Here is a 24,435-nt window from a genome sequence, read left to right as displayed (position 1 = left end):
ACTAATTTACAATAAGTTACCACGCACCAAGATAGTTCTTATAAAAATACATTTTTAAAAATCTCAATGATCCACAACAAACTGGTTTGTTTGTTGTGGGTCATTGACATTGGGTCATTTGGATTTCCTACACATTCCATTAATATTAACACAAGTCAGACTGACACAGACCTTCATCTGCCACTTCATCTTTAGCACGTCATTGGTTTTCATCCTTGCTGTTTGTTCATAACCTAGATGGTTGCTGATCAGCAGAACAGTTTAAAGGTAGAGTCAGTCATTCTGGAGAAAGACTGTTGATATTTGAACTAAACCCCCAAACAAATACACCCCTCCCTTCGTGCTCCTTCAGAAGCTTCGCCTCCAAATTCATGAATGTGCATTGCCTTGGCAACAAGCAAAAGAGAAATATGGAGGAATCCAGAGTGATGCGTCAGCTGTAGAGTCACTTCTGTTCCTCTTAAATCTTATCACCAGTGGAAAAAAATTTCATCTCATGAGCACAACAGTCCATCCACACTCTCCGCCTCTCTGCAGCCTCCCCACCTCTCACTCAGCCTGTGTTCAGCATCTCTGTCCACAGAAGCATCCGTCTGTCAGCTGCAGCTCCTGGGGAGCTGAGAGGACAGCGTCCGGCCAAACTGCCTTCACCATTCTGACGGACAGCAGAAATTTACTGAACCAAAATAGTTTTCACGTCGGCTCCACGGGAAGAAATTGACAGTGTTTGAAAACACATATACAGCAGGATATCTGTGTGATTTAAACAGCTGCCTGCTCAGATTACGCTTCACTAAATGCGATAGAAACAGACTTAGAGAGTAAAAAAAATGTGGGGGGTCTCAGTGAGACTGTCTCAGATTCAATGTGGATTGATACATTTAATAAAATGGAAGCGTATCTGTTCCATGAGAGAAAACTTTTTCTACGTGAATTGGCCACAGCCTCTCTCTCTCCAGTTCACCAGCCCTCCCCCACCATTCAACGGGTGCTGGAGACGGGAGACTGTCATGTCCTCACACAGACAACTGCCTTGATGACTCCCCCCTGTCCTGTGCACAAGCACGATAGCTACCTGACTGTTGCTGATTGGCTGGAGTTGTGTTGTGTGGCTGGCTCCAAGCCACTGTGTTTACATGCACATTTGCAGAGCCAGTGCTGTGTATGAACACCGTATTTTTTTTCAGCGCACACACACAACAGACAGCTAGTAGACCGTGAGGAGATATTCGCTGTATTTGACAAAAAGTGTAACGAATTAGAATCGCTGACTTTACCTTTAACTGGACAATTTAGTTCTTTCAAACCAGCATTAAATTATGTCATCAGCTACCAGCTCATACTGCTGTAAAGGACAGAGTCTGACTCTCGTCTTCTGTAATGGGTTTTTTATGCCTCCAGTTAGCGAAGAGGGAGAGACACTTACTTAAGATTCTCTCACACCACATTCTGGTTTCTGTGAGCCAGTATGAAGACATGATCCAGGGGGATCTAGGCACATTTCAGGAGAGCAGGAAGCCAGCTTGGCAGCTGCTGAGACACAGCTCCAATTCCAACATGTCAGGTTTGGCCATAATTACACTTCATTTAGATACATGCCCTAACAGAGAGCAGGTTTTTGGCCCCACATTTGCTCTGTATTTGTATGTGTGTGTGTGTGTGTGTGTGTGTGTGAGTGTGTGAGTGTGTGTGTGTGTGTAGAGAGAGAGGATTGCATGTGTGTATGCACACATGTTTGTGTGGGTAGATGAGTATGTGCATGAGTGTCCTCATATCTGTGTGTGGTCTGTGTCTGTCATTGTCTTGGTTAGTTATGTGCCAGTTTAAGTGTGACAGTCGCCACTTCATCATGGGCAGAGTCTGTCACATACATCATTACTAGGCCTGTTTCTCTGTCCTAGTTTGTCATTGTGTGTTCACACTTGCTCATATTGTCCATATCATCCTCTAATAGACAGCTTTTTATCCAGTTTCTCATAGTAGGTTCCACTACGCTGAATCTTTTTTTTTTTTTTTTCAATATTCAGTTGCATCAACATTTGCCTTTAAAAGAAATGCCATGCATCTGTAATTCATCTGTAGGTTATATGGCTAATAAAATCATTGAATAACATTGCCACAATACCTCTTGTACATGTCATGTACACATAAATGGCAGATGCTTTGGTCCAAAATGTCTTTCAGTAACGTGAGTGTATGTTTCAGTATGGGTGGCCTCAGGGGAAATTAGTACCATATGTACATACTGTATTGTTGTTGTTCCTACTGTATTTGTTATCTGTAGATATGTAATCTATGTTGTTTTATGTGAATCCATGGAAGAAAAATCACGCTTTTGGTAGCAACTAGTGGTGATCTGAATAAACAGAGTAAACGTTGAGTGTAATTGACTCCCCCTGAGAGAATTTTTTTTCTGTAACTGTTGTGTGTTTAGATATCTGGTCACAAAGTTTGTTTTGATTTCAGCTGCCATAAAGGAACCACAGTGGCCATACAGTGACTGGGAATATATTTGGCCCCTGTTGTTGTAGATAAATCCTTTTCATGTGCGTAAAAAGCAAGCTCAGAAACAACTAAGTGTCTTGTCTTTCTGGATTGCAACCACAATGCTTCTTGTGTTTACGATGCGTCCCCTGCCTAAACTGCCTCTCACCGCACAAACTTACATACCCCCCTCCCTTGTCCCCCCAACTCAATCCATCCCTCATCCCTATCCATCCTCACAAACACACACACACTACAAGCCACAGTTGTAAACGTACCTTCACACACATACACATATACTGTATACACACACACACACACACACATGCACACCAGTCCCCCAAACCCCAAACCTCTAGGACGGATCCAATCTTGAATGTTCGCTGGTCAACAGCTCATCTTTCCTTCCTGTAATTACACATAGTTGTGGCCTCTAATGGACGAGGTAGAGAGCAGAGTTGCGGTCTGCGACACAAGAGACACAGACAAGTCTTAACCAAAACCGTTATGTCCTGCTCTCCTCATATAGGCCACCACATTAGAAAACTGAGGGTTACAATCAGAAGCCTCTTCCAGTATCCCCCCTCAGGAACTGCTCTGGATGAAAAGCTTCCTGTCAACACCTTGTCCCTCTCCTCTGTCTTGCCCCAGATCCATAAGCAATAGCCCCTGAGTTCCTTTTATAGCACAATGGGCTCTATTAATAAACTGCTGCTCTGGGGTAAGGGGGCTGCTTTGCTTTAGCCAAGTGGAACTGGATGCTGCCCAGAGAAAGAGGAGAAGCTATTACAGTGTTTGGATTTAGTTATTTTTTTCTTCATGTTGCAAAGCCATAATTGACCAGTGTCTGGGGCTGAGGTATCCAATAGGATTATTTACTGCTGTTTAGCTTTTCTATGATCTTTTTGAAGTAGTGTTTATAAGGCAAGACTGCATGTCAGGAAAAAAAATCCAAAACAAAAGGCAGATTCAAGGCTCTTCGAGGTTTTAGGGTAAAAGCAAGTTTAACCAGGGGTCACTTTAGTTGTACTGAGCAGAACAATAGGAATAGTCAGCTGCTGTCAAGAGATGTCTTGTTCTATACTGAAATAAACAAGACTAGGTCAAAACCTAGTATATGGCTAGACCGTGTATGAAACGCCAGAGGGCTTTTAATCTGAAATGATTGATACAGGAAGTGGCGACACTTGGCTGAGACGAGTGATGAAGTTACACCATACATAACTTCATCAGTCAGTCACTCAGTCAGTCAGGGACAGACATTCACATTGATAGGGCTGGCCCCATTTTTGCGGTCCAGCCAAAAATATGTTTGAATTGTTTCTGGCATAGAATAAGTAAACATGCTTCCAAGCCAGATTTGCTGACAAAATACACAGCAGTGGTTAGGAACCATGTGCCTTTGTGACCCTAAGAGTATTTCATTTCAAGCAATCACTTATCACACATCCACCACAGAGGAGGAGATAATCAAGATAAGTGATATCAGCTGGTACAGTGCCTCCTTGGCAGGAGGAACTGCACATTCTTGGGTCAAGATGGCACATTGTTTAGAATCCCGGTGAATATATATCTCTTGTGAAGTATCCATTGCAAATTGAAATTGTTACAAAATCTGACATAGACAAATGAACACATGCATCACAGGTCTTCCCAGAGAAATCTGTAATGAATTTGTGTTTGTGTTTCATCCCTCAGGGAGGATGAAGATGCTTCCCACTGCGCTGTACCAATCTCCACCAGCCTAATCAAACAGATAGTGAACAAGAGTGGAAATGAGGACAACGTGGAACACATCCTGGCCGACTTCTATGGTCCGAAGACCTCCACTGAGCCACCGTGGCCTTATGTCACCAAAGATACTGACAGGTACTCATTTTAGTTGTTGTATCTTCAGTGCCCTGAAACTATGAGAACATGCCTTTGTAGCTAAAGCTACTGGAAGGTGTACAACAAACGTTTATGAGTCTATAAAGGTTAAGTACACATGTGGTAAGTCAAAAATGGTCATCTTTTTATGGGACTCTTTGAAACAGTATCTTGAGGAGCCCATGGAAGAACAAGGTGACGCAAGGCAGCATGGAGAAATAATGAGTCATAACGCAAGTTGTGAGCCACACTTGATTCACACTTGCAACATGATGAGTGTCCAAGCCGTCATCTCCCCAAGACACCATGACACCTCATGATCCTCTCTAATAACTCAGCATGTATTATTTTTCCTTTTTATAATAGCACTTTTGTGGTAAGCATTAAATTTGGCTGTGAGTATTTCATAACAAAAATTTCATCGAAGACCCACCAGTGTGTTTTTTTAAATCGTAAGCTTCATACAGCATCCCTCTTCAAAGCACAGCGTTGTGCAAGAGAGTCTTTAATGAGGGAGGCTTTTCTTTATTGCTGAGTCTTTGTTCAAATAATAAAACGGTTAACTGCAAAGACAATGCTGAACCATGCATCAGACGTTAGCAGGCATCCCACTGCCATCCCCACAGACCGGAGATTTAGTTACTCTGTCACAGTCTAACTTTCTCACACAAGTCACAGGGCCTTGCATCCAGTTAAAACTTGGCACAGGTTTGCAGAGCGTACAGTATGTATCCTGCATATATGTGTATGGATGCGCATGTGTGTTTACGTGGCTCTCGCATGAGTTTACGTATACTGTCGGGCAGTATGCACATGTGAATCTGTCCGCAAATGTCACTCTGGGAATCATCTTTTGTCACAAAGCAATCACATCTTGATAGCAGCGGTAGAAGACGTAGCCACATGCTCTCCCACAGGCTCCGAGTTACAAAGAGTCCCAGTGGATCTGCTGGACATGTGGGCCATATGTCTGCCTGTGGTTGCCTGGGTTTCTCTGCCTGGGTTTCTCTGTTCTCTATACATACGCAAACACACACACACACACATAGATTGTTACCCAACACATGTGTGTACACACTCATAACACTTACATATGCACACAGCCATACACATCGCTCACCTTTAAATGTCTCACACACACACACACACACTGCATCTCAGTGGAGGCACTGGTTTGGTGTTGGGTTTCTCTGTCAGTCAGGGCTCTCTCTTCTCTATGATCCATCCCTGTGAAACAAAAGCCCAAGGCCAAAGCACATTTCCCATCATGGAAAGTGGTAGTTTGTCTGTAACCCAGAAGTCTCACTACGTTATGTAAAGCAACATAAGGGAAATATAGTAAGAGGAAGAGGGGAAAAAGTACCATTAGTGAATTAATAGCACTGATTGCTTTCTCTAAACATACTCAGAACTTGGACAGCAAGTGAAAGCCACAGATTAATTTGTATATTTTTCTTCACTGCTGATAACAGTGATACTGTTTGCTATTTGGAAAGAGGGTTCAATCTCTCTGGCACAGTGGAGAAACCAAATCAACTGAACTCCTTGGCAGGGAGTGTGTAAATATTTTGTCTTAAAGTGGCAGAGGAAGTTGAAAGTGGTAAATGTTATTTTTCTTTCTCTGTAGAATTTTTAATGGCAGAGGGGCACCTCCACAATCATTAAACAAACATCTTGTAGTGGTTGGAGTATGTGTGTGTGTGTGTGTGTGTGCTTCTCAAAAGTCACACTTCTGAAACCCCTTAACTCCAAGGTTGGAGGGTTTTGACAGAAGCTGCTGAGCACATTTCTTTCAATTACCTTTTTGTGAGCTCTGTAATGTGATTTATGAGCTCTGCACTTAGCTGCCCTCAGCCTTGAGGTCAATGCCTTATTTAAACACACACAAATACAAACACCAGTAAATGTTAAAGAATAACTATCCCCAGTTCTTTTTTGGTCAGTTTCACAGCAGGAGTCTTTGGGTGTGTGACAAGTTAGATACTTTAAGGTGGGTTGAGGAGAGTCGAGGCAGCCTTGGGGGAGAGGGAAGATTGGGTCGCTTTTGATGGCTTTGAACTTCAGAGTAAGTCTGAGAGAACTGTTTGTTTGGCTCTCTTCTGGCACTCAGCGCTGTTTAGGGCTCACAAGACCATGATTACCGTGAAATGACTGCTGTGTCAGTGGATTGGTGGAAAAATGGTTGTGTGTTTCTCTGTCTGTCTGCCTGTTTGTCTGTGTCTCAACATGCCCATGTGTGTTCCCAGATGCCTTGTCAACTATTCTCTGTATCTGTTTGTATTGCATAACTTGTTTGCAGACTGTTTCTTTCTTTGTATTTGTATAGCCTGTCAGTGTGTTAATGGTCTGTGTAGTATAACAAGTATAAGAATTGTTTGTTTTTATAAGACATTTAAATGCCTGTTTAAGTGTGTTCTATATTTGGCAGTGTGTAAAACAAGCCCACAGCCAAGCAGAAAGCGGAAATGATATCCTTAACCCTGGTGATTGAGCAAAATGGGTTCATTACCAAGCTGATCTGACAATAATAGTTGTTTATCAATACTGCATTACAGGTAGCTGTGTGTCTGTCTCTCTGTCTATATATATGTCATTATGGCTATGTGTCTAGGGTGAAGTGTTTACAGTCCCATAGCATTACTGCCCCGGCTTAAATAAGAAACAAGCTCAGCACAGTAGACATTTGATCAGCATGTCGGCTTGCTGGGCTGTCATCTGGTTTAGCGCATTACATAGAGCAAGACATCAACACTGTCAGGGTTGCAGGTTTAATTCCCAGTCGCTTCATTCATGCTTAAAAATGTATGTATGCATTTTACTCCACTGGCTCTCTCTGTATGAGTGGATCACTCTCTATTATCTGTCTCTTTTATACATGCCAATCAGCCGCTGTAGTAAAATCAAATTCCCATAATCTGATGCTACTAGAGTGATTTGTCCTCTACCTCCACAGGTCAGTGCTGGAGCCCCTTGCCCAGTGGGACAGTCCCATGCAGGTGAAGTTATCCTGCTGGAAGTCTGGCCTGAACACCCTGCTGGTGGAGCTGCTGCCCTGGGCCTTGCTGGCCAACCACTCCCAATGGGACCTTTGGCTTTTTGAGGGAGAGACCATCGTACTGCAGATACCAGCTGGCAAGGTTATTGTACCACCCAACTTCAAGGTAGGGTGCCATCTACAGTACGTGTACCCAGAAGAGAAAACACTAAAAAAAAAAAGAATGCTAATAATCAAAGCTGCAGAGGTCAAGAGGTCAACTCAACAGCATCTATACTTCCCACTGCCTCTTAAATTCCCATGGCTGTCTGAAATCACTCCCTCGTTCACTCACTGATTACTCCCTATATAATAGACACTCAGTAGTTTACTCCATAATGAGCAGTAAATTGAAATTTCAGACACTTACTAATCATCATCATTTAGCATAATCACTGACAGCTGTGGAGTCGCACAACTGTAAATTTCACATCTATAAAATTCGGGGCATTGTATTGTGGGATTGTTAGTAGAAAGTAGCGTACATGACATGAACGCTGTTTTTTTCATTCCATAGTGGAATTTTTGAGGGCGCTATACAGTGGATAAAGTTACATAACTAGAATGCGGACACTCAAAAAAAGGCAGAAGGTAAATATAGTACACTAAAGGAGTGAATTCAGGCACAGTCCTCGCCTCCAGTTTGTGAAGTGGCCCTTATTTATTTTCTCTGACTTAAGAAATCTCCCTCTAGAGCCACGTAAGACGTTATACACATACCATGTATAACAGGATGAGTAGTACTCCTCATGACAACTAAACTGAACTTTATATGTAAAATCAGTGGATTCCCACTTTAAGTATATGTTGAAGTTTTCTGTTCTTTTTTTTACACCACGTACATTTTTTATATAATACTTACACACTATTTAATATGCTACATCAAAGGAGTCTTATTGCAAGACTGTCAACTTTCAATAGTTTCCTATTAGTTCAAAACTAGTTTGATTCTGAAAGACATTAATAGACTAGACTTTCCAGATTTTTGGCATTGTATGATCTACTATGATCTTCCTATTGCACTGAAGATATATTTTGTCTGTAGATCAAGACCAGGAAGTCTTTCTTTTCATGGCAGGATAGCCTTCATTATGAAACCATCCCTCTTCTCATTTCAGTTTTGACTAATAAGTACAAAACCTGAGATCATTCACCAGAGCTGCATTACAACAATATTCCCTGCCTAAGTCTTTATCCGCAGCCAAGCTCTGTCACTGTATCCTATAAGCATGTCTTCTCACTGGCTTCTGAGATCAGAAGAAGAGGTCTGCAGATGGTTTTCCCCCGTGGAACATAACACACACATACACAGATTTCTCTGCCACTAACTAAGCAGGAAGGCAGCATATCAAAGAACAAGTGTTGATACGGTTCAACACAAAAAAGCAAAATAAAAAGTTGTAAATGTGTAATAGTCTGTGAAACAGAAACAAATAAAGCATTGTTTCCATAGCACCCTGCTATTTATCAAACCACGACAAGTGGAGAGAAGACTTGGTCTCAGCTGGGACTCACAGTTGATCGGTTTATGGGAGAAGACTGGTGTTTGATCAGCATGTTTCATGAGCCAGATGAACAGCGTGTCACTTAGGCATCTGTAGGGCATCTAAATTATGCTCTTCTAACAAAGTCAACAGTAATGGAAGTTATAAACTCTTTATTTGCCAAGACTATTTGAAATTCTATGCGGGGAACATGTACACCATCAGGGACACTGAGTTGAGTTGTTGGAAGTGAAGCCACAGCTGACCCTAGCATGTGACCATTTCCAAAATGCAATCAAATAGTAATAGTGCCTGATGTAATTGACAATAATTTGAGCACCGATTCCCACTCTCCCATTCTCACCCACTCATTGTTCCCTCTCTCTCCCCTCCGTTTCTTTCGTTTCCCATGTTCCAGGAAGCCTTCCAGATTGGTATCTACTGGGCTCACACTAACACTGTCCACAAGTCGACAGCACTGAAACTGGTCCACGACCTGACTTCTCCTCGATGGAAAGAGGGCTCAGGCTCAGAGGTAGTCACTCTGGATGAGGAGGGATATGTCGAAGCCGACATCACCCTGGGAGCCTTCCCTGGCAAGCAGAAGGTGAGGGGAAGAGTTTGAGTTTTAGTATTATATAGAGTATTATAGGAAGTAGGAAGAGTATTATATAACTTTAAAACTTATATGATATACTGTACATTCACTACTGCTCATTGAATGTCATGAATTTTGAAATAGTGTATTCCAAACAGGGAAAGTTATTTATTGAATTCTCAGTGGAAGTCCAGAACTGTTTTTTTAATGGGGCACTTTGTAGCAATATGTCAGAATGTATTTTACACATCCTGATGTGTCTGTTGACTTACATGGCAGTTTTAGCTCTTTTTAGTCATCAGCTATAGGGCTTCCCCCTGAAAGTCGAGTTGAAATCATCTGTCAGAGACCCCTGAGTCAACTGAGATTCTTCAAGACGAACAGTCTTCTTTGTTTGTCAGTCAGTGTGCATTATAAAAATGCACAGGGATAATATTTCAATGAGGAATTATAAATAAGGGGAATCATAAATATATTTTTATATTCCAGGGCTAGCTGGCGCGCTTGCTAAAAAAGAAACAACATGCGCTGTTGGTTAACTGACCAGAGAAGCTATTATTCATTTACATGTTGTTTTTAATGTTTAAAGTATAAAATAGGCTATAAGAGCTTGATTTAAACAGAAATACATGTGTGCTGCCTGTCTCGTTATTCCAACAAATCCATATGGTAGCCCGACATTATATGTCGGCAATTCAAATAGGCCGCAACTCAAATCTTGCATCATATGCAGCTGTCTTTTATTGATTTTAAATGCTCAAAAATATGTTCCCATGACTCTGTTACATTTGACTATTTGAATATGGTCAAAATCATCACTAAAACTCTTGCCAATGGATTTTCTGATTGCCAGATAGTATATATGAAAAATGAACGAATAGTTGAATCTTTGTATTGAAAAGCCAAATCTGATCCAAGTCAGGTATAGCCCAAGTCAGCTGTTTTTCTGCAACATTTTGAACTGTAGTTAAAATCAAATTGTTTAGTGCCTTGGAAGTAGTAGCTACTAGTAAAATGTCTAAATAAACAGCAAGCATTAAATACCATACATATCATTTTATGGCAACATTGGAAAAGGAGCTACAAATGAATCTATCAACAGGATTTGCATGAAAGATGGAAACAAACGTTTTTTGTTGTTTTTATTCAATGTTGCAATTTTCTGCCAATAAGATATTTAGTGACAAACAAAAAAAGTATACTGATCTGAAAAAAACAAACCAGGAAGGAATAAAACTTTAGTTCTGACTTCATTGACATGTAGTTATTGAAATTAATTTAATTTTATATTAAGGCCATAGTGGGTACCATGAAATTGTTTTGTACTACAATGCAGTACAATGTGGTTTATGGAAAACAGACATAATTTTTTACTGTGTATTTGATCACTGCAACATTTTTATTTCCTCTTTATCTCACCAGATGAGCCTAATATCCAGATCTGTCAAGTAATAAAAACATTTTTACCATTTATGGCTGACATCTCAGTGTCTATTGTTTCCTCTGTAGCTGTGTCAGTTCTGCGTGTCGTCTGTGGTGAGACATGGCATCCAGATCCTACAGATAGAGGACAGAACAATTCTAGTCAACAACACTCCTTACACAATACAATACAGGCCTCTGCTGACGGACCATGCACTGGGAAATGATGACCAGGTAATATGCGTAAATGCTCTGTTGAACAGGCTTTTTTCTGTCTCTATGGACTGAACTGAGTTTTTTTTCTCTGAGTCACACTGTTTTCAGACCGCAATGAACACAAACCTGCAATAAGTAAACCTCAGCAGAATGACTCAAAGGAAGTTTCACAAGAGTACAAAGGATCTCTTCTTTGACTTAATTAAATGTCAATCAGTTCAACTCTGGATTTTTTTTTTGCATGGCAAAATATGAAGCTCAAAAATACAGAATATTTTTTTTCCCCACCTTTATTTAAACTTACAAAACAACAGCTTGTGCTGGCACAGTGCTGGAGCTAAAGAGACAAAATATTACAGTATTACATACATATATCACAACACCTGCCCAGTCTTTAAGTCTCCACCAGCATAACTGCTAGCTCCAACTTTCTTAAAGTTACTGGACCCATAGCTTCAGTTTCATACTGCAACCTCATAACCATAAGGCCTGTGTGTGTGTTTCATGTACAGTACCAGTCAAAAGTTTGGACACATATTCCCATTTCCTTGGATGAGAAAGTGTGTCCAAACCTTTGACTGGTACTGTATGTGTATGGCCCTGCATCATGTCTGTCCCGTCCTACTGAAGCTTCGCACATACTGTATATTCCCTGCGCACATTACTCACACACATCCATCCAACCGACCCACTACTACCACACATACACATTGCAGGGATGTAGCAAGCCGTTTTCCATCAGATCATGTTGCCCCCCCCCCCTTCTCTCCCTCCACTGTTCTCACCATGTGGCAATGGCACTTCATAGGGACATAAGACAAACACCCAGAATTGGATGCAGGTTTCCCTTCTCGCTTTCATCTACTGCATGTCCCCAAAGAGAGCAACAATGTAGTGATGTCATTTTACGAGCTTTCAGATCCCCTTAAAGAAGGATGGCAGAGCTTGCCAGTTGCCACTAATTGACTGAAAAACCTTTTAAAAAAGGGGCTTAAAAAAAACTAAATAGTGGGCGATGAGCTTAACAATAACACAGACCACAAACAAGGCTAGGAATGTCTTTCTAGTTGACTATTCATCATGCTTAGTGCCTAATCCCTATAGTCCTCTACTACTCATTGCTCACTGGCTGCTAAACCAGCACAGCAGGGCTTCTCTGCTACCAATTTAGCACTAAGCTCAGTGGGAGAAAGAAGAGAATACAATAACAATGTGGTTTTACCATGTATCTTTTGTTGTAATCATTTGCATCTTCTTAGCTGTCTCTCTTTCTTTGCTTTTTCCACTCAATGTCCCATCTCATATCCTTTCCTATCCTATCCAACTTGTCTCCTCCCGTATTCTCATTCTCTCTCCGCACCTCATATCTTTTTTGTTGTATCTTCTCTTCTATAAAATCTTTTATATTCTTTCCCTCCTAATCTGCTTCCCTCTTCTTTTTTTTTTAAATTTACTTTATTTTCCCTCTCCTCTCCTGGTTTGTTTTCTTTCCTTTTCACCCCTCCTTATGATGTTTATATCATGTCCTTTGCCCAGACCTGTGACATACCAGAGACAGCAGTGTTCACCCTGGTGCCCTGTGAAGAGTCATCCCTGGCCAAACCCTGCTCAGTGCCATGCTGGGACCTCCTCCAAACCAGTGAGCAGGGAAAGGTGGGGTTCCCTCTGCCGCTCAAACACATGCTCTTCAGCTCATTTCCCAGGCCTGATGCCGGAGTTGGATCTACAGCATGGAGCCTCCCTGCTCCCATCCGACCAGACTTCCCTAGGCAGAGTTTATCGGTTCCTGGGGAACCAGACTCTGGGGGTGGCCTGAGCAGCAGGTGGGTGAACTGGAGCATTTGTGGTTTTCTGGCAGCAACAGTCCATTTAGAGCAGGGTATCAAACCCAAGCTGGCACAGGACATAAAGCGAGGAGGCACTGTAACTGGTCACAGCTTGTTAAACCCTGGCGATGAAGCAAAAGGAGAAATGCCCTCAACATTTCCACTGTCAGTCTCTCTGCTTGTTTTGTGCTCTTGATTCCTTTCAGCCTGTCTCATGACTTTCTTTCTGTCTTATTTACTTTCTCTCTTTCTTTTCTTCAGTCTTTTTGTCTTTATTTTACTCTTAAATCTTCTGTCCTAGAGTAGGGCTAGTAAAAATCTAATTCATCTTCCAATTACCAAAAACACATTGAAAGGGTATTCACAGTAAATGGGCCAATGAGTATATTTCATATTTTCTTTGCAGATACACCCTTGTGTTCTGGTGTTTGACCGGCCAGCTTATTCTAATTTACTGTGTGTGCGAAGATGTGCAGCCAAACACACACACAAACAGAAACACAAATATGGAGACACACACACACACACAGAGTAACAGTCTGTCAGTTCCCATGCTTAGTTAGGGCTCTGCCTATGGATGCAACTCAGAGATTTGAAAATGGACATATCAGTAATTTGATGTTTGACATGAGGGTGAGTGTGTGGTCTCTTATCTGTGTTTGGTTTGAAGGAGGTTGGGATATAAGCTGTCTTTGGACTATTTATTCATGGCTTTGTTTAGTTGTATTTCTATGTATTTGTATTTCAGAGCAATAGTACTGACGTATCAGGAGCACCTTGGGGTGACATATATCACTCTGAATGAGGACCCCTGTCCTCGGATGCTGATCCACAACAAGTGTCCTATCCCACTGCTGCTTAAGGAAAATGTCAAAGGTAGGAAGAGACGGACTGACAGGACTTGACTGCTCTCCTCACATCTCGCTCCCTTTTCTCTGACCAACTTTTGAGGGGGATTACAATTATCAATTATCTGATCTTTTACAGAAACTCCAAGGACTGAGGTGCACTGTCGTCCTCTGCCTGCTAATTGCTCCCTGCATCATGAGCTCTACCACCACTACTCCAGTTTCCCTGACTGCAGGCAGAGAGAGGTGTTGCCCACGCTGCTGCTGAAAACCACCTCAGACCACAGCACTACAGACTGGACTGACAGCATAGATATCAACTGCCCCGGCACTCAGGTAAAAGCATGCTTGTAAGTAGGGTGAGGTGTAAACATGTCAGGAACTTGTCCCTCATGTGATGGCAGGTCACATCATCCAACACAATATATATAGTACATTTACCTTTTGTTTATTTCTTAGTAGATTTTAATGACTAAGTGTAGGGTTATAACACTTAATTTCCATCACCTTTCTTCACACACATGGATAAATCTCTTCTGTACTTGTTATTGCAACACAAAAATTGCCTTTAAGTGCTCCTCCTGAGAGCTTTCATTGTCAGGAAGATTTAATCACAACTGATGCACATTCAAGAACTTCACATCTCCCAGTGATAACAAATCAGTACTTGAAACAGCCACTTGGCAGTTAGATGGAGCCAGAGTTCATTGTTCATTGCTTATGCACAAAGAAGAATAGTCCCATCATAGCCTTGTAGTGATTGGACTTTAACTGACTAATAACAGCCAGATACATGATGACTGGAAGGGATCCCTGTGAACCCTAATTTTCCCTTTATAGTTTCCCAAAACTATCTTTGTTATGAAAAACAAATGGCATCTTGACTGATCACCTTGGCATCTTAAGTGTAAAATTAATTCTGAGGGTTTGTATGAAGCTTGTTCATACAATTTTACTTCAACTGTGTTTTGTGTGTGTGTGTGTGTGTGTGTGCCCAGTGGGGTCGAGTAGAGAGCCAGTGTAAGTATTTTTGGTCTGGTCAGTGAAGTAGTGTGGGGTTAGCAAGATGTTAAGGAGCTGTGCGTGTAATGTTTAGTGTTGTGTCTAGCCAGCTGCAGGTTGGGGTTGAGGCCGAGGTGGTGTATCTCTGGTTACTGTGAGGTCCTCGTCTGACCTCTGTGCTAGGGGTGAGAGGTCAAAGGTCAGACTTGTTATGACTGCTCAGCGAAGTGTTCACCAGGGATCTGCTTCCTTTCGTCACATGAGTGGCTGATCATGCTGAACTTGGAGTGGTGGAGGTTAAAGTCAGACACACGCATGCTCTTACACGCACAGAACAGTGGAAAGAGCGCTGAGCTATGAATGGGTAAAGTTAACATGTCGAAGTTTATTCAAGGTGAAAATGAGTGTGTTCACTTTGTCCATAGCTGTTTGAAAAAGTGTATTAATCAATAATGTCACCACATATCTGTATTCTGCTGTTGTTCAGGTGGTGTTCCTGCCAGGCTTTGGCTGTCTCTACATAGACGTTGTGTATGAGAGAGGAACACTGATTCTGTCTCTGGCACCAGAGGGTAGCGTGGATGCAGTAATCAGCCAGCACAGCAGGTACGTGTGCACAGGCAGTGGTTTGATTGTTGTTGTTTTATGCTCCTTACATATTTGAATCTTAAGAAATCATCCGTGCATGTTGTTCTTCCTAACCTCGAGGTATCTACCCATGCGCCCTTTATTGTGTTGACTTCAAATTGCTTTGTGATTATTGTTAACAGCAATGTTTTCATGCAGCAGTCGTTACTAGACTCCAAACATGAAGAAACAGGCATCGTTTTCACCACAGGAGGGCAATAAAACCCTCGTGTTGTCATGAGTGAAATTAGTTGTACAGTAGAACATCGCATTACAGCTTTATTCCATTACATCAACACTTAACTGCTTTGTCATTTTGGCAAAACAGGAAATTAATATAATCATATATTAGGTAAATGTAAACAAATTACCTCAGTCAATGATCTTTGTTAATGTTCTGGTGTGCTGGTAGTAGGAAACTCATGAAACATCAACAGGACAAGATTAATTAGTTCAATCTCTTTTTATTCTCTGCAAATAATCAAAATAATGACACACACGCTTAGTTGAGACTTAAGATATGTTTGACATGGAGATGTGAGGGCAAAAAAGGAAAATAAAATTAAACAGCTTAAACAATTGCTAGACTTGCGTCAGTAAAAACCATTCCTGGTCTTTATTTATCTAACTATCATACTTTACACTAATAACTTCTGTTTTGTGTTCAGGTCTACCAAGCTGTCCTTTAGAGTCCTCTTAAGTGAGGCCAGCGTTGTGTTGAGTGATGACATCACCAGCCCCTCTGGTTCTGTGGAGCTGCTGAGACTCACGTTAACCAAACTGCTGCTCAGCCTGTCTCCAGCACCCACCTTCCTGCCCCCAGAGCTGACCATCGACCCTGGAGTGGGTGCAGCACCCATATCTGCTCTTATGCCTGGCGCCTCCCTGATCGAAGTATACTGCTCCAGTCTGCAAGTGGACAACCAGCTGTATAACCGAGCCAGCTTCCACTTCCCTGTGCTGCTCTGCCAGGAGCAGAGAGGAGGAGCTGAGCCCGGGGTTCAGTGGAGCAGCGATGCCAACCCCTCTGAGTCTCCTGAACTCCTGGAAGAGTTTAAACACTCTTGTTTCCTCCAGCTGAGGATAACACTGGCTGGAGACAGATGCACTGTGGAGGAGGTTGGATTCAGTCCTGTTTCATTTAATTTCATTTTCCTTGTTGCTGTTGGCTCTGCTGCTGTCACTTTAAAGTCCTGCACATTTGCTGAAATTTTAATTTTTTTCCTGTTTCTTCAGCTTTTATTGATGCACTTCTACTACGAGCACTTTAGGAACTACCTTTATGACTGTTTGCTAGTACATCCTAGCAACCATGCAGTACTATACTGTAGCAACTACCTAAAACCTCATAACCACCTAGCAACAACTTATTGACAGAGTGACCTAGTACAAGCAAAGTTTGCTCAGGGACATAAATATACTTTAGAGAATTTAGTCTTTGTTAGTTTATTGTGTAGTTTATCTTCTCAGTACTCCATTGTATTGCTGCTGGGATAGGATCATTTCAGGGGCTGCTAAAGTTTTATGTAACTCTGCGTTGTAATTAAGCTGTAGATTCTTACACAGCTTGATGTTTGCTGTTTGCAAAAAAAGACTTAATCCCTTAGACACCTGAAAGCAATCATGAATCAGCAGTTCTCGTAACAGCTTTGTGTGCTTTCTCCTTAGGTCAGCTTCCAGCTCCAGCCTGCCAGAGTCTACCTCGAAGACACCTTTGTTTACTACATTAAGACCCTGTTCCACACCTACATCCCTGACACTGCCCTGGCCTCAGCCACAGCAGAGACCCAGAGGAGTAGAGAGCCTGGATCAGCTCCCATTCTCCCCGAGCAGGTGCACTGTTCATTACATAATGTTTTAATTTAGGCACCAAAGAAGCTGAATGTTCTCTGGTTTAGTCACAGCATTCTCAGTGTATTATTACCACAGTGGTACATTCAGCTCAGGCCAGACATACAGGAAGTACCATTCAACCTCATTATGTCTAACAACATGCCTACAAATCATTTCCAGCAGTCTTGTTCTGTTGCTGTAAAAATGTTTAAACTACTGCTTAAATTTAGCCGATCTTTCACATCTTTGTAATATTTCTAATGATGAGAAGAGAGATGGACGATGTGATACAAAAAAAGCAAATACCGTTACTGATTTGTCACATGTTAAGCTCATATTGTTATGTTAGAAAATAATGTGTGAGATACAAGATAATTGTGATATTAATTTAGCCATTATCTCTATGTCTTATAAAGTAATGTATGTCTGTGCTGTGTATTTTTAAAGGCATAAGATGAAGTGATAATCATTATTTATATTATTTTTTTACATTCCTCTCTTATAATAACACTCTTTTAAATGTCATCCAGGTTCTTCAGTCGATACAGGCGTTGGTCCACCCTGTGAGGCTGCAGAGGCTGACCATCCAACCGGTCAACCTGCTGGTCAGCATCCATGCCTCCCTGAAGCTGTACATCGCTTCAGACCACACTCCTCTCGCTTTCTCCCTGTTCGAGAGAGGGCCGCTCTGCACCACAGCCAGACAACTGGTCCACGCTCTGGCCATGCACTATGCTGCTGGAGCCCTCTTCAGAGCCGGTACGCAAGTGGTTGGAGGGAGTTGTGTTGTACATATTCACACCCAACTGATAATGCATACACTTTCTTTTTCTTTTCACACCACAGGGACACATATTCATAATCTGTATGTGGTAGGTTTCATGTCACAATTGTGGCAGATATGGACAGGAAAATAACCGGGTGTGCGCTCAAGTGAGAAATTCCATGATTTATTTTCACTAAATCTAGGGTTGAGCCTTCCATATGATTGCACCCAGGGGCTCCCATTGCTTTGTGGCAGAAAGTGCAGTAAAACTATGGAGCTGCAGGAAGCAAAAGACTGTGAATCACTGGAGGCCTGAAAAGATTTAGATTTTCTCATTGTCAAAGTTTATTGTTTTATCATAAGGTTTGACTGATGGTTCGTAGTCTTTGTGTTGGCAGGACATTATGGTTAGTCTGTGAACGGTCACCAGGTCTAAGTCTGACTTATCGGGCCCTAAAGCCTCCCTACCCCTGTCCTGTGCTGTCCTGCTGTCTAGTCAAAGCCTCCACACATGGTCTGATTTAACCCAGTCATTTCCACATCAGAAATCACCGTTCTGGCCGGACGCTTCCTTCCCGCTGTCTCTCGTTAGAGCCCTCATTTCTGCTCGTATTTCAACACGTCACCTCGCCACACTCTCCTCTTCCTGAGTCATCATGGAGTTGGGGGAAGCATTGCATTCTGGGACTGATTAGCTTCAGGATGTACAGTACCACATTTACACACAGACAGACTTATGGATATTAAAAGGCATACACTATCTATGCATATGCCTTGTGTGTGTGTGTGTGTGTGTGTGTGTGTGTGTGGTAGTGTGTGTGTGTGTGTGTTTAAAAGCATGACTCAGCCCTGTAAACATCAGCTCCTGTCAGGACTTTATGCTTTACCAAAACCACAACTGGGAGACCATGTAAAGCAGAAACGACCACTAGGCCCCACTGGAGTTGATTTTCTACCATTAAAGTCCATCACTCAAGTGCAAATTGACGGAGAATAAGAGCAGAGCCGGGTCTGGCGTCTTGAGAAATGGCTATTTGATTTTTGTGATGCAATTGTCAGCGCATAAATATCAATGAGCCATGCCATCTGAAGGGGACTCTATGGTTGAATGAGAGAGGTGAGATAGTAGGAGGCTGTAAATCTAGCTGTGGCACATGTATGATTTCATACGGGAGTGTGTACGTCTGTGTGCATGAGTGTATATATGTATATGTGCTTGTGTTGTATTTTTGAGAAAGGAATCTGATGGAATTAACACAATGTTAAGCATAATTATGATGTAAAACATTTTGTAAGTTGTTTTTATTGGGAGAGTCTCCCACTCTAAACTGCTTTTGGCAAGTAAAGGCTTGAGAAAGTGAGTTTACTCAAGGGGCTTGTATATGGAATGTTCCTCCTAAGAGCAGGTGCTCCAGATGTATTCCTTTTTATTTCTGTTGAATACAAAACTCATTTCAGCAGTTTAACAAATGACTGTGGGATTATACAGAATGTTCTGCAAGTTATGTTTCATAACACCACTGTGGTCACCTCCAAAGATAATAGAAATAAAGTTTTGCTTATTTAAATATTGCTTCCCGTCCAAGATTTTCTTATGAAGCTAAACTGAAAAAAGACAAAATTCTCTCTAGAAAATCAGAGAGAAGGATGGTTAAGCTGAAACCTATTGTAGCATTATAATAAATCAGATCCAAGGTACTCCAAAATAGTTTAGAAAATCTTCATTCTCTGCAAAAATCTGACACTAGTGAGATTGATTACACAGTGCATGTGTAAATCTCTGTCACTGTGTAACATCACCGAATGTAACTATCCTGTGTTTGTGGTTGTTTCTCACTGATTCAGGCTGGGTGGTGGGGTCTTTGGAGATCCTGGGCAGTCCTGCCAGCCTGGTACGGAGCATCGGTAACGGCGTATCCGACTTCTTCCGCCTGCCATATGAGGGTCTGACTCGTGGACCCGGAGCCTTCGTCAGTGGGGTCTCCAGAGGGACCACCTCCTTTGTCAAACATATCTCAAAAGGTGACACAGATGTTCAGAATTTCTTCACAGCACAAAAATGTTAATTTGTCTTTTCACACATAAAGTTTTATTTGTGGTCTCAAATATAAAGTAATAGTTTGAACTTGTTATTGAAAACTGAATATCGTATTAAAACACGGCCATCTGTGTTCAGGCACCCTGACATCAATCACCAACTTAGCAACAAGCCTGGCCAGGAACATGGACCGTCTGTCTCTGGATGAGGAGCACTACACCAGGCAGGAGGAGTGGAGACGGCAGCTACCAGAGAGCCTCGGGGATGGACTGAGGCAGGGACTGTCACGACTCGGCATTAGCTTGTTAGGTATGTGAGGATATGCTCATAAACACATGCACACACACACATCTCATGTAACCACCATTCTTACACTTGTATTTTACATTTTAAATCTACTTTTGGATTCAAGATTGCTGATCAATAATATTGCTGCACATTATAGTAATATTTTTCTCATCTTTGTCGTCACAGCTCTAAATCAGAATGTAGTTGAATTATCCAAAATCTATTCCTGTGTCTCGCAACTCACTATCCACATAATTATTCATACTCTCAACAACAGAATCAGTGGTTTTAGATGAGGAATGGTACAAATGACAGGAACAATTGACATCAATACTGTTGTGTTTTCAGTCACCAGGGGTAGTTAGCCAGACTCTGAAAGTCATGAAGGGACACAATAACAATTTTGGGGTTACAGCAAGTAAGTGTCTTTACAAGTAGTGCACTTACTAATAACCTTTTGTTTGATTTTAGCAGTAATTATGTAGGTTTTATTTGTTTGTTTTTTTTAAATAACTTTTCATCATCAAGCCCAATAAAGGATCACTCTTGCCTCAACATCAGGTCACCCGATATGTATGGAAACAGAGACTGCTCACACACTTTTCATCTGCCTTCCATTGGCACACACTCAAAGAGGCACACACACGCACACACTGTGCTGTGCACAATCACACAGAGAGCCATGAGAGCGAGCAGTGGAGACAGCACAGCAGGGACTCAATAAACACCCCCAGGGCAGTAAAACTCAAGTCTGTCTCAAATCAGACTCAAAGACATACAGAGCATATCGTCATTGAAACCAAACAGCTGCTTGCATCTCTCTGGGTTACAGCGGATTATAATTCCTGAGATACCCTGTTGATCACAACATCTGTGTCATATGTAAAATGAATGTTTAGATATTTTCTGTAGGGCAAAAGCATGTCTGAATCTGTGTGATTCCCATTTATGGAACTTTGGATACTGTAAGTCTGTTTCCCATGTCTCTCTGAAATGAAAAATCACAGATGTCGTGAACTATATGTGTATTTTGCTTTTTGTCATTTTAAGTTTCTTATCTGTTTTTTTTTTTTTTTTTCAAAGCACATCAATTAAAAACAAAGACTTTCTTGTTCTTGCAGGAGCGATAGCAGGCATCGTAGACCAGCCCATGCAGAACTTCCAAAGGAACTGGGAGTTGCAGAGCTCAGCTGGTAGCAAAGCCAAAGGGGTCATCTCTGGAGTGGGGAAAGGCATCGTGGGGGTTTTCACTAAGCCCATCGGAGGAGCAGCTGAGCTGGTGTCCCAAACTGGATACGGTAAGTTCAGGATGGTTTGAAGAAAATAAGATGATGAGTAAATTTATTATGTTTCCTTTTTTATGGCACATGATCGTTCACAAACAAAACAGAAAAGTTAAAAGCACGTTCCCACAACATGAACACAAGGACCAACCCTTTTTGGATACCAACTTTTTAAGAACATCCCTTCGGACAAAAGCGTCCACCAAAGGAATAAATATAAAATGTTATGTGACTCCTGGAACTGTAGAAAGCTAATAGCTTTTTAATAGTCTTTAATAGTGTCTTAGTTGTTTTTGGCAAGGAACTGATCAGTGTGTTTAGATAACCTGAAGTAATTATATTTTCAAAGTCATGTAGAGACGCAAACTACAGACAGCTAGTTCCCATGTTGACTTTCATTCAGACTCAGAAACAAACTTTTGAAGCAATTCATGTTTATTTCAAAAGCAGTAGGAGGCTGACAGACGTTGCCCTGATAACCATCATTGTACACAAGGCTTCCTTCGCCCGAGTCTCAGTCTGAATCTCAATAACGGAGCTGCAGAGAGCAAAGTTAGCATGAAACATAGAGCCACAACTGCCACATTTATTGGAAATACATTAGGTTCAAATAAACCAGAATTTTCCTCTAACACACATGTACACACTATCACTGCAACATAGCAGTAAACTGAAGTGTGACGAGAGGCCATGCACAAATAATAAGCTGCAAGGTCTCAGATTTATTCAGGACAACTCAACAAATAAGTCTTGTGTAAAACTTTCCAAGCAGCCTCAGGCAACTATATTGTAATAAACACATACATGAATCAGAGTTAGTATGTCTGAAACACTGTAAATCTATCAATGGATGGACAGGCTGTCCCCTTCTCTCCTTGTGACTCCAGGCAGCAGCCAAGTGTTTACTAGGCCAACTTTCAGTAGTGCAGGACCCAGGACAGAGCTGCTGAAAGAGCCCCTGACACACACACACACACACTCATATGCCTAATCATACATACACAGAAACCATGAACATACAGGCTGTTAAGGTGTGTGGAGTTGTTTGGACGGTGGTGTGTGTGTTGGCGCTAACAGGTCTCGGCTTTAGCACATAAATTACCTACGAGGTGAACGATATAAGAGCGATGGCTCTGATCTACCTGACCTTCAGAGCACTGTTGGCTCAGCAGAACACAAACGCACAAACGTCTGCATATGCACGTGGATCCACGTGAGCGCTCACAAAGCTGTGCTGCCTCAACAGAAAGACACACTCACCAGCACACACATCAGCACTCACACTAACAACATACGCAGAAAAAAATTCAATCTGCTGGTAATATTGGGAGATCAACTGCATTGATTTGTGTCATAATTCTGTCACACTCCATCCTCTCATATAAAACACATGGATATACTGTATCTACACACACACTTTCAAACACTCACTCAGAGCTGAGCAGCGTTGAGCACCACTGCAGTGACATCATTAATGGAGCTCACTGTGTTCTTTATGACTCTGGTTTAACTACTTGATGACTTCACTGGCTCGCTGCTGCTGCCGCTCTGCTGACAGCAAGAATGGGATGAAGGAAAACTGACCACACGCACACGGGTTATGAACTCACTCTGACATGTACGCTGAACCATCCTGATCAGGATTTTTTTACAAGTCCATGTAGTGACCGGACAGAGAAGGGAATGTTTAAAATGATCAAAGTAACATTTAAGTTAGAATGGTACCTATCTGCATTATCGAATCAATGCACGTAGGACTTATATGCATGTATGTAATACACACACTCTGTCAAACACAGATCAAGGTTAGCTGGCAGTTTTGCTGATGTTTATGATTGTGTCTCATCTAACAGGGATCCTCCACGGAGCAGGACTATGGCAGCTTCCTAAACAACTGTACCTGCCTACAGAGGAGAAGTCTGCTCAGGCCCTCAACAGCCACCTTAAATATGTCTGGTATGACCCCAAAGCCTTTCATTGTTCATCAAGCTCTTCCTTAGAAGTGGGACATGTGTTCTCGCCTTTGCTTTTCTTGGACTTTCTCCAGGATCTGCTGTTCTTTTTCTCTCCCTTAGCTCTCATCATTTTTGCTGTCTTGTTTAAAAAAAAACCTTGGAGGGTTCATTAGCCACTTTCCCCCAAAAAAAAAAAAAGTCTGGAAAGATGTTTGACCTTGATCACACACATGGTAGCCAGCCTGCCCTCCCTTGTTCTCATCGAGCCATGGTAAAAGGTTTTTATAAGCACTCTGCCAAAGCCGCCAGCTAGAAATTGTTCTTGTTGTTTAACTCTGAGTCTATCCAGAGATGTTTCTCTGTGCCATCAGATGGAGGAGGAACACCTTCTTTTGTGTGCTGGAATGGTTTGGAGCTTGTGAGAAACTGAGTTTACAAAGGTTGCATGTTGCGCCAAGCAGAAGGTTACCTTTGGGTCCTGTGTCGTAAAAATATAGCTAGAAGCACAGCTGCATCTACAGCACAGCATCAGATCTTAGTGTTCCCAGAGATTCCAGTATGCTCTCTCAGTGGAACACTTAATATTATCATAAAAATTTATAAGAGGCCTGTGTCTCCAGAAGGTTATCAAGAGCTGTAGAAAAGGCATTTATGGCATTGTATAATGAATTTTCCGCAATCTAGTTTGGTTTCCATAGTTATGAAACATTTACTTCTAATAGCAGTCAGTGTCGACTGTCAACTGCCATGAGGAAAAAGGCCAAATTTTAAATACAATATTTCTTTAAGACATTCCACTTTAGTTGTCATCACCCGAGGGGTTAGCAGTATGCTGTCCTAATGTTAGAGGAAGATGAAAAAA

At 41.8% G+C, this 24,435-nt stretch overlaps 1 protein-coding gene across 4 annotated transcripts in view; it reads left to right on the top strand.

The window, feature by feature from the left end:
- Positions 1-24,435, top strand: part of LOC122986693 (vacuolar protein sorting-associated protein 13B-like) — a 342,876-nt gene that overhangs the window by 315,707 nt on the left and 2,734 nt on the right. For all 4 annotated transcript variants that reach the window (XM_044358002.1, XM_044358001.1, XM_044358004.1 and 1 more), the window contains 15 exons: positions 4,183-4,353; positions 7,307-7,514; positions 9,290-9,478; positions 10,979-11,125; positions 12,644-12,930; positions 13,682-13,809; positions 13,921-14,117; positions 15,271-15,389; positions 16,079-16,529; positions 17,079-17,243; positions 17,774-18,002; positions 19,855-20,031; positions 20,186-20,356; positions 21,457-21,633; positions 23,472-23,574. In XM_044358002.1, coding sequence (XP_044213937.1) covers positions 4,183-4,353; positions 7,307-7,514; positions 9,290-9,478; positions 10,979-11,125; positions 12,644-12,930; positions 13,682-13,809; positions 13,921-14,117; positions 15,271-15,389; positions 16,079-16,529; positions 17,079-17,243; positions 17,774-18,002; positions 19,855-20,031; positions 20,186-20,356; positions 21,457-21,633; positions 23,472-23,574 — 2,919 coding nt within the window. The remainder of the gene's footprint in view (positions 1-4,182; positions 4,354-7,306; positions 7,515-9,289; positions 9,479-10,978; positions 11,126-12,643; positions 12,931-13,681; positions 13,810-13,920; positions 14,118-15,270; positions 15,390-16,078; positions 16,530-17,078; positions 17,244-17,773; positions 18,003-19,854; positions 20,032-20,185; positions 20,357-21,456; positions 21,634-23,471; positions 23,575-24,435) is intronic.

Source organism: Thunnus albacares, chromosome 8 (assembly GCF_914725855.1).
Source record: "Thunnus albacares chromosome 8, fThuAlb1.1, whole genome shotgun sequence".
In the NCBI taxonomy this organism is placed as follows: Eukaryota; Metazoa; Chordata; class Actinopteri; order Scombriformes; family Scombridae; genus Thunnus; species Thunnus albacares.
Note: the sequence above shows the minus strand (reverse complement) of the source record. Positions and strands in the feature narration are given on the sequence as shown.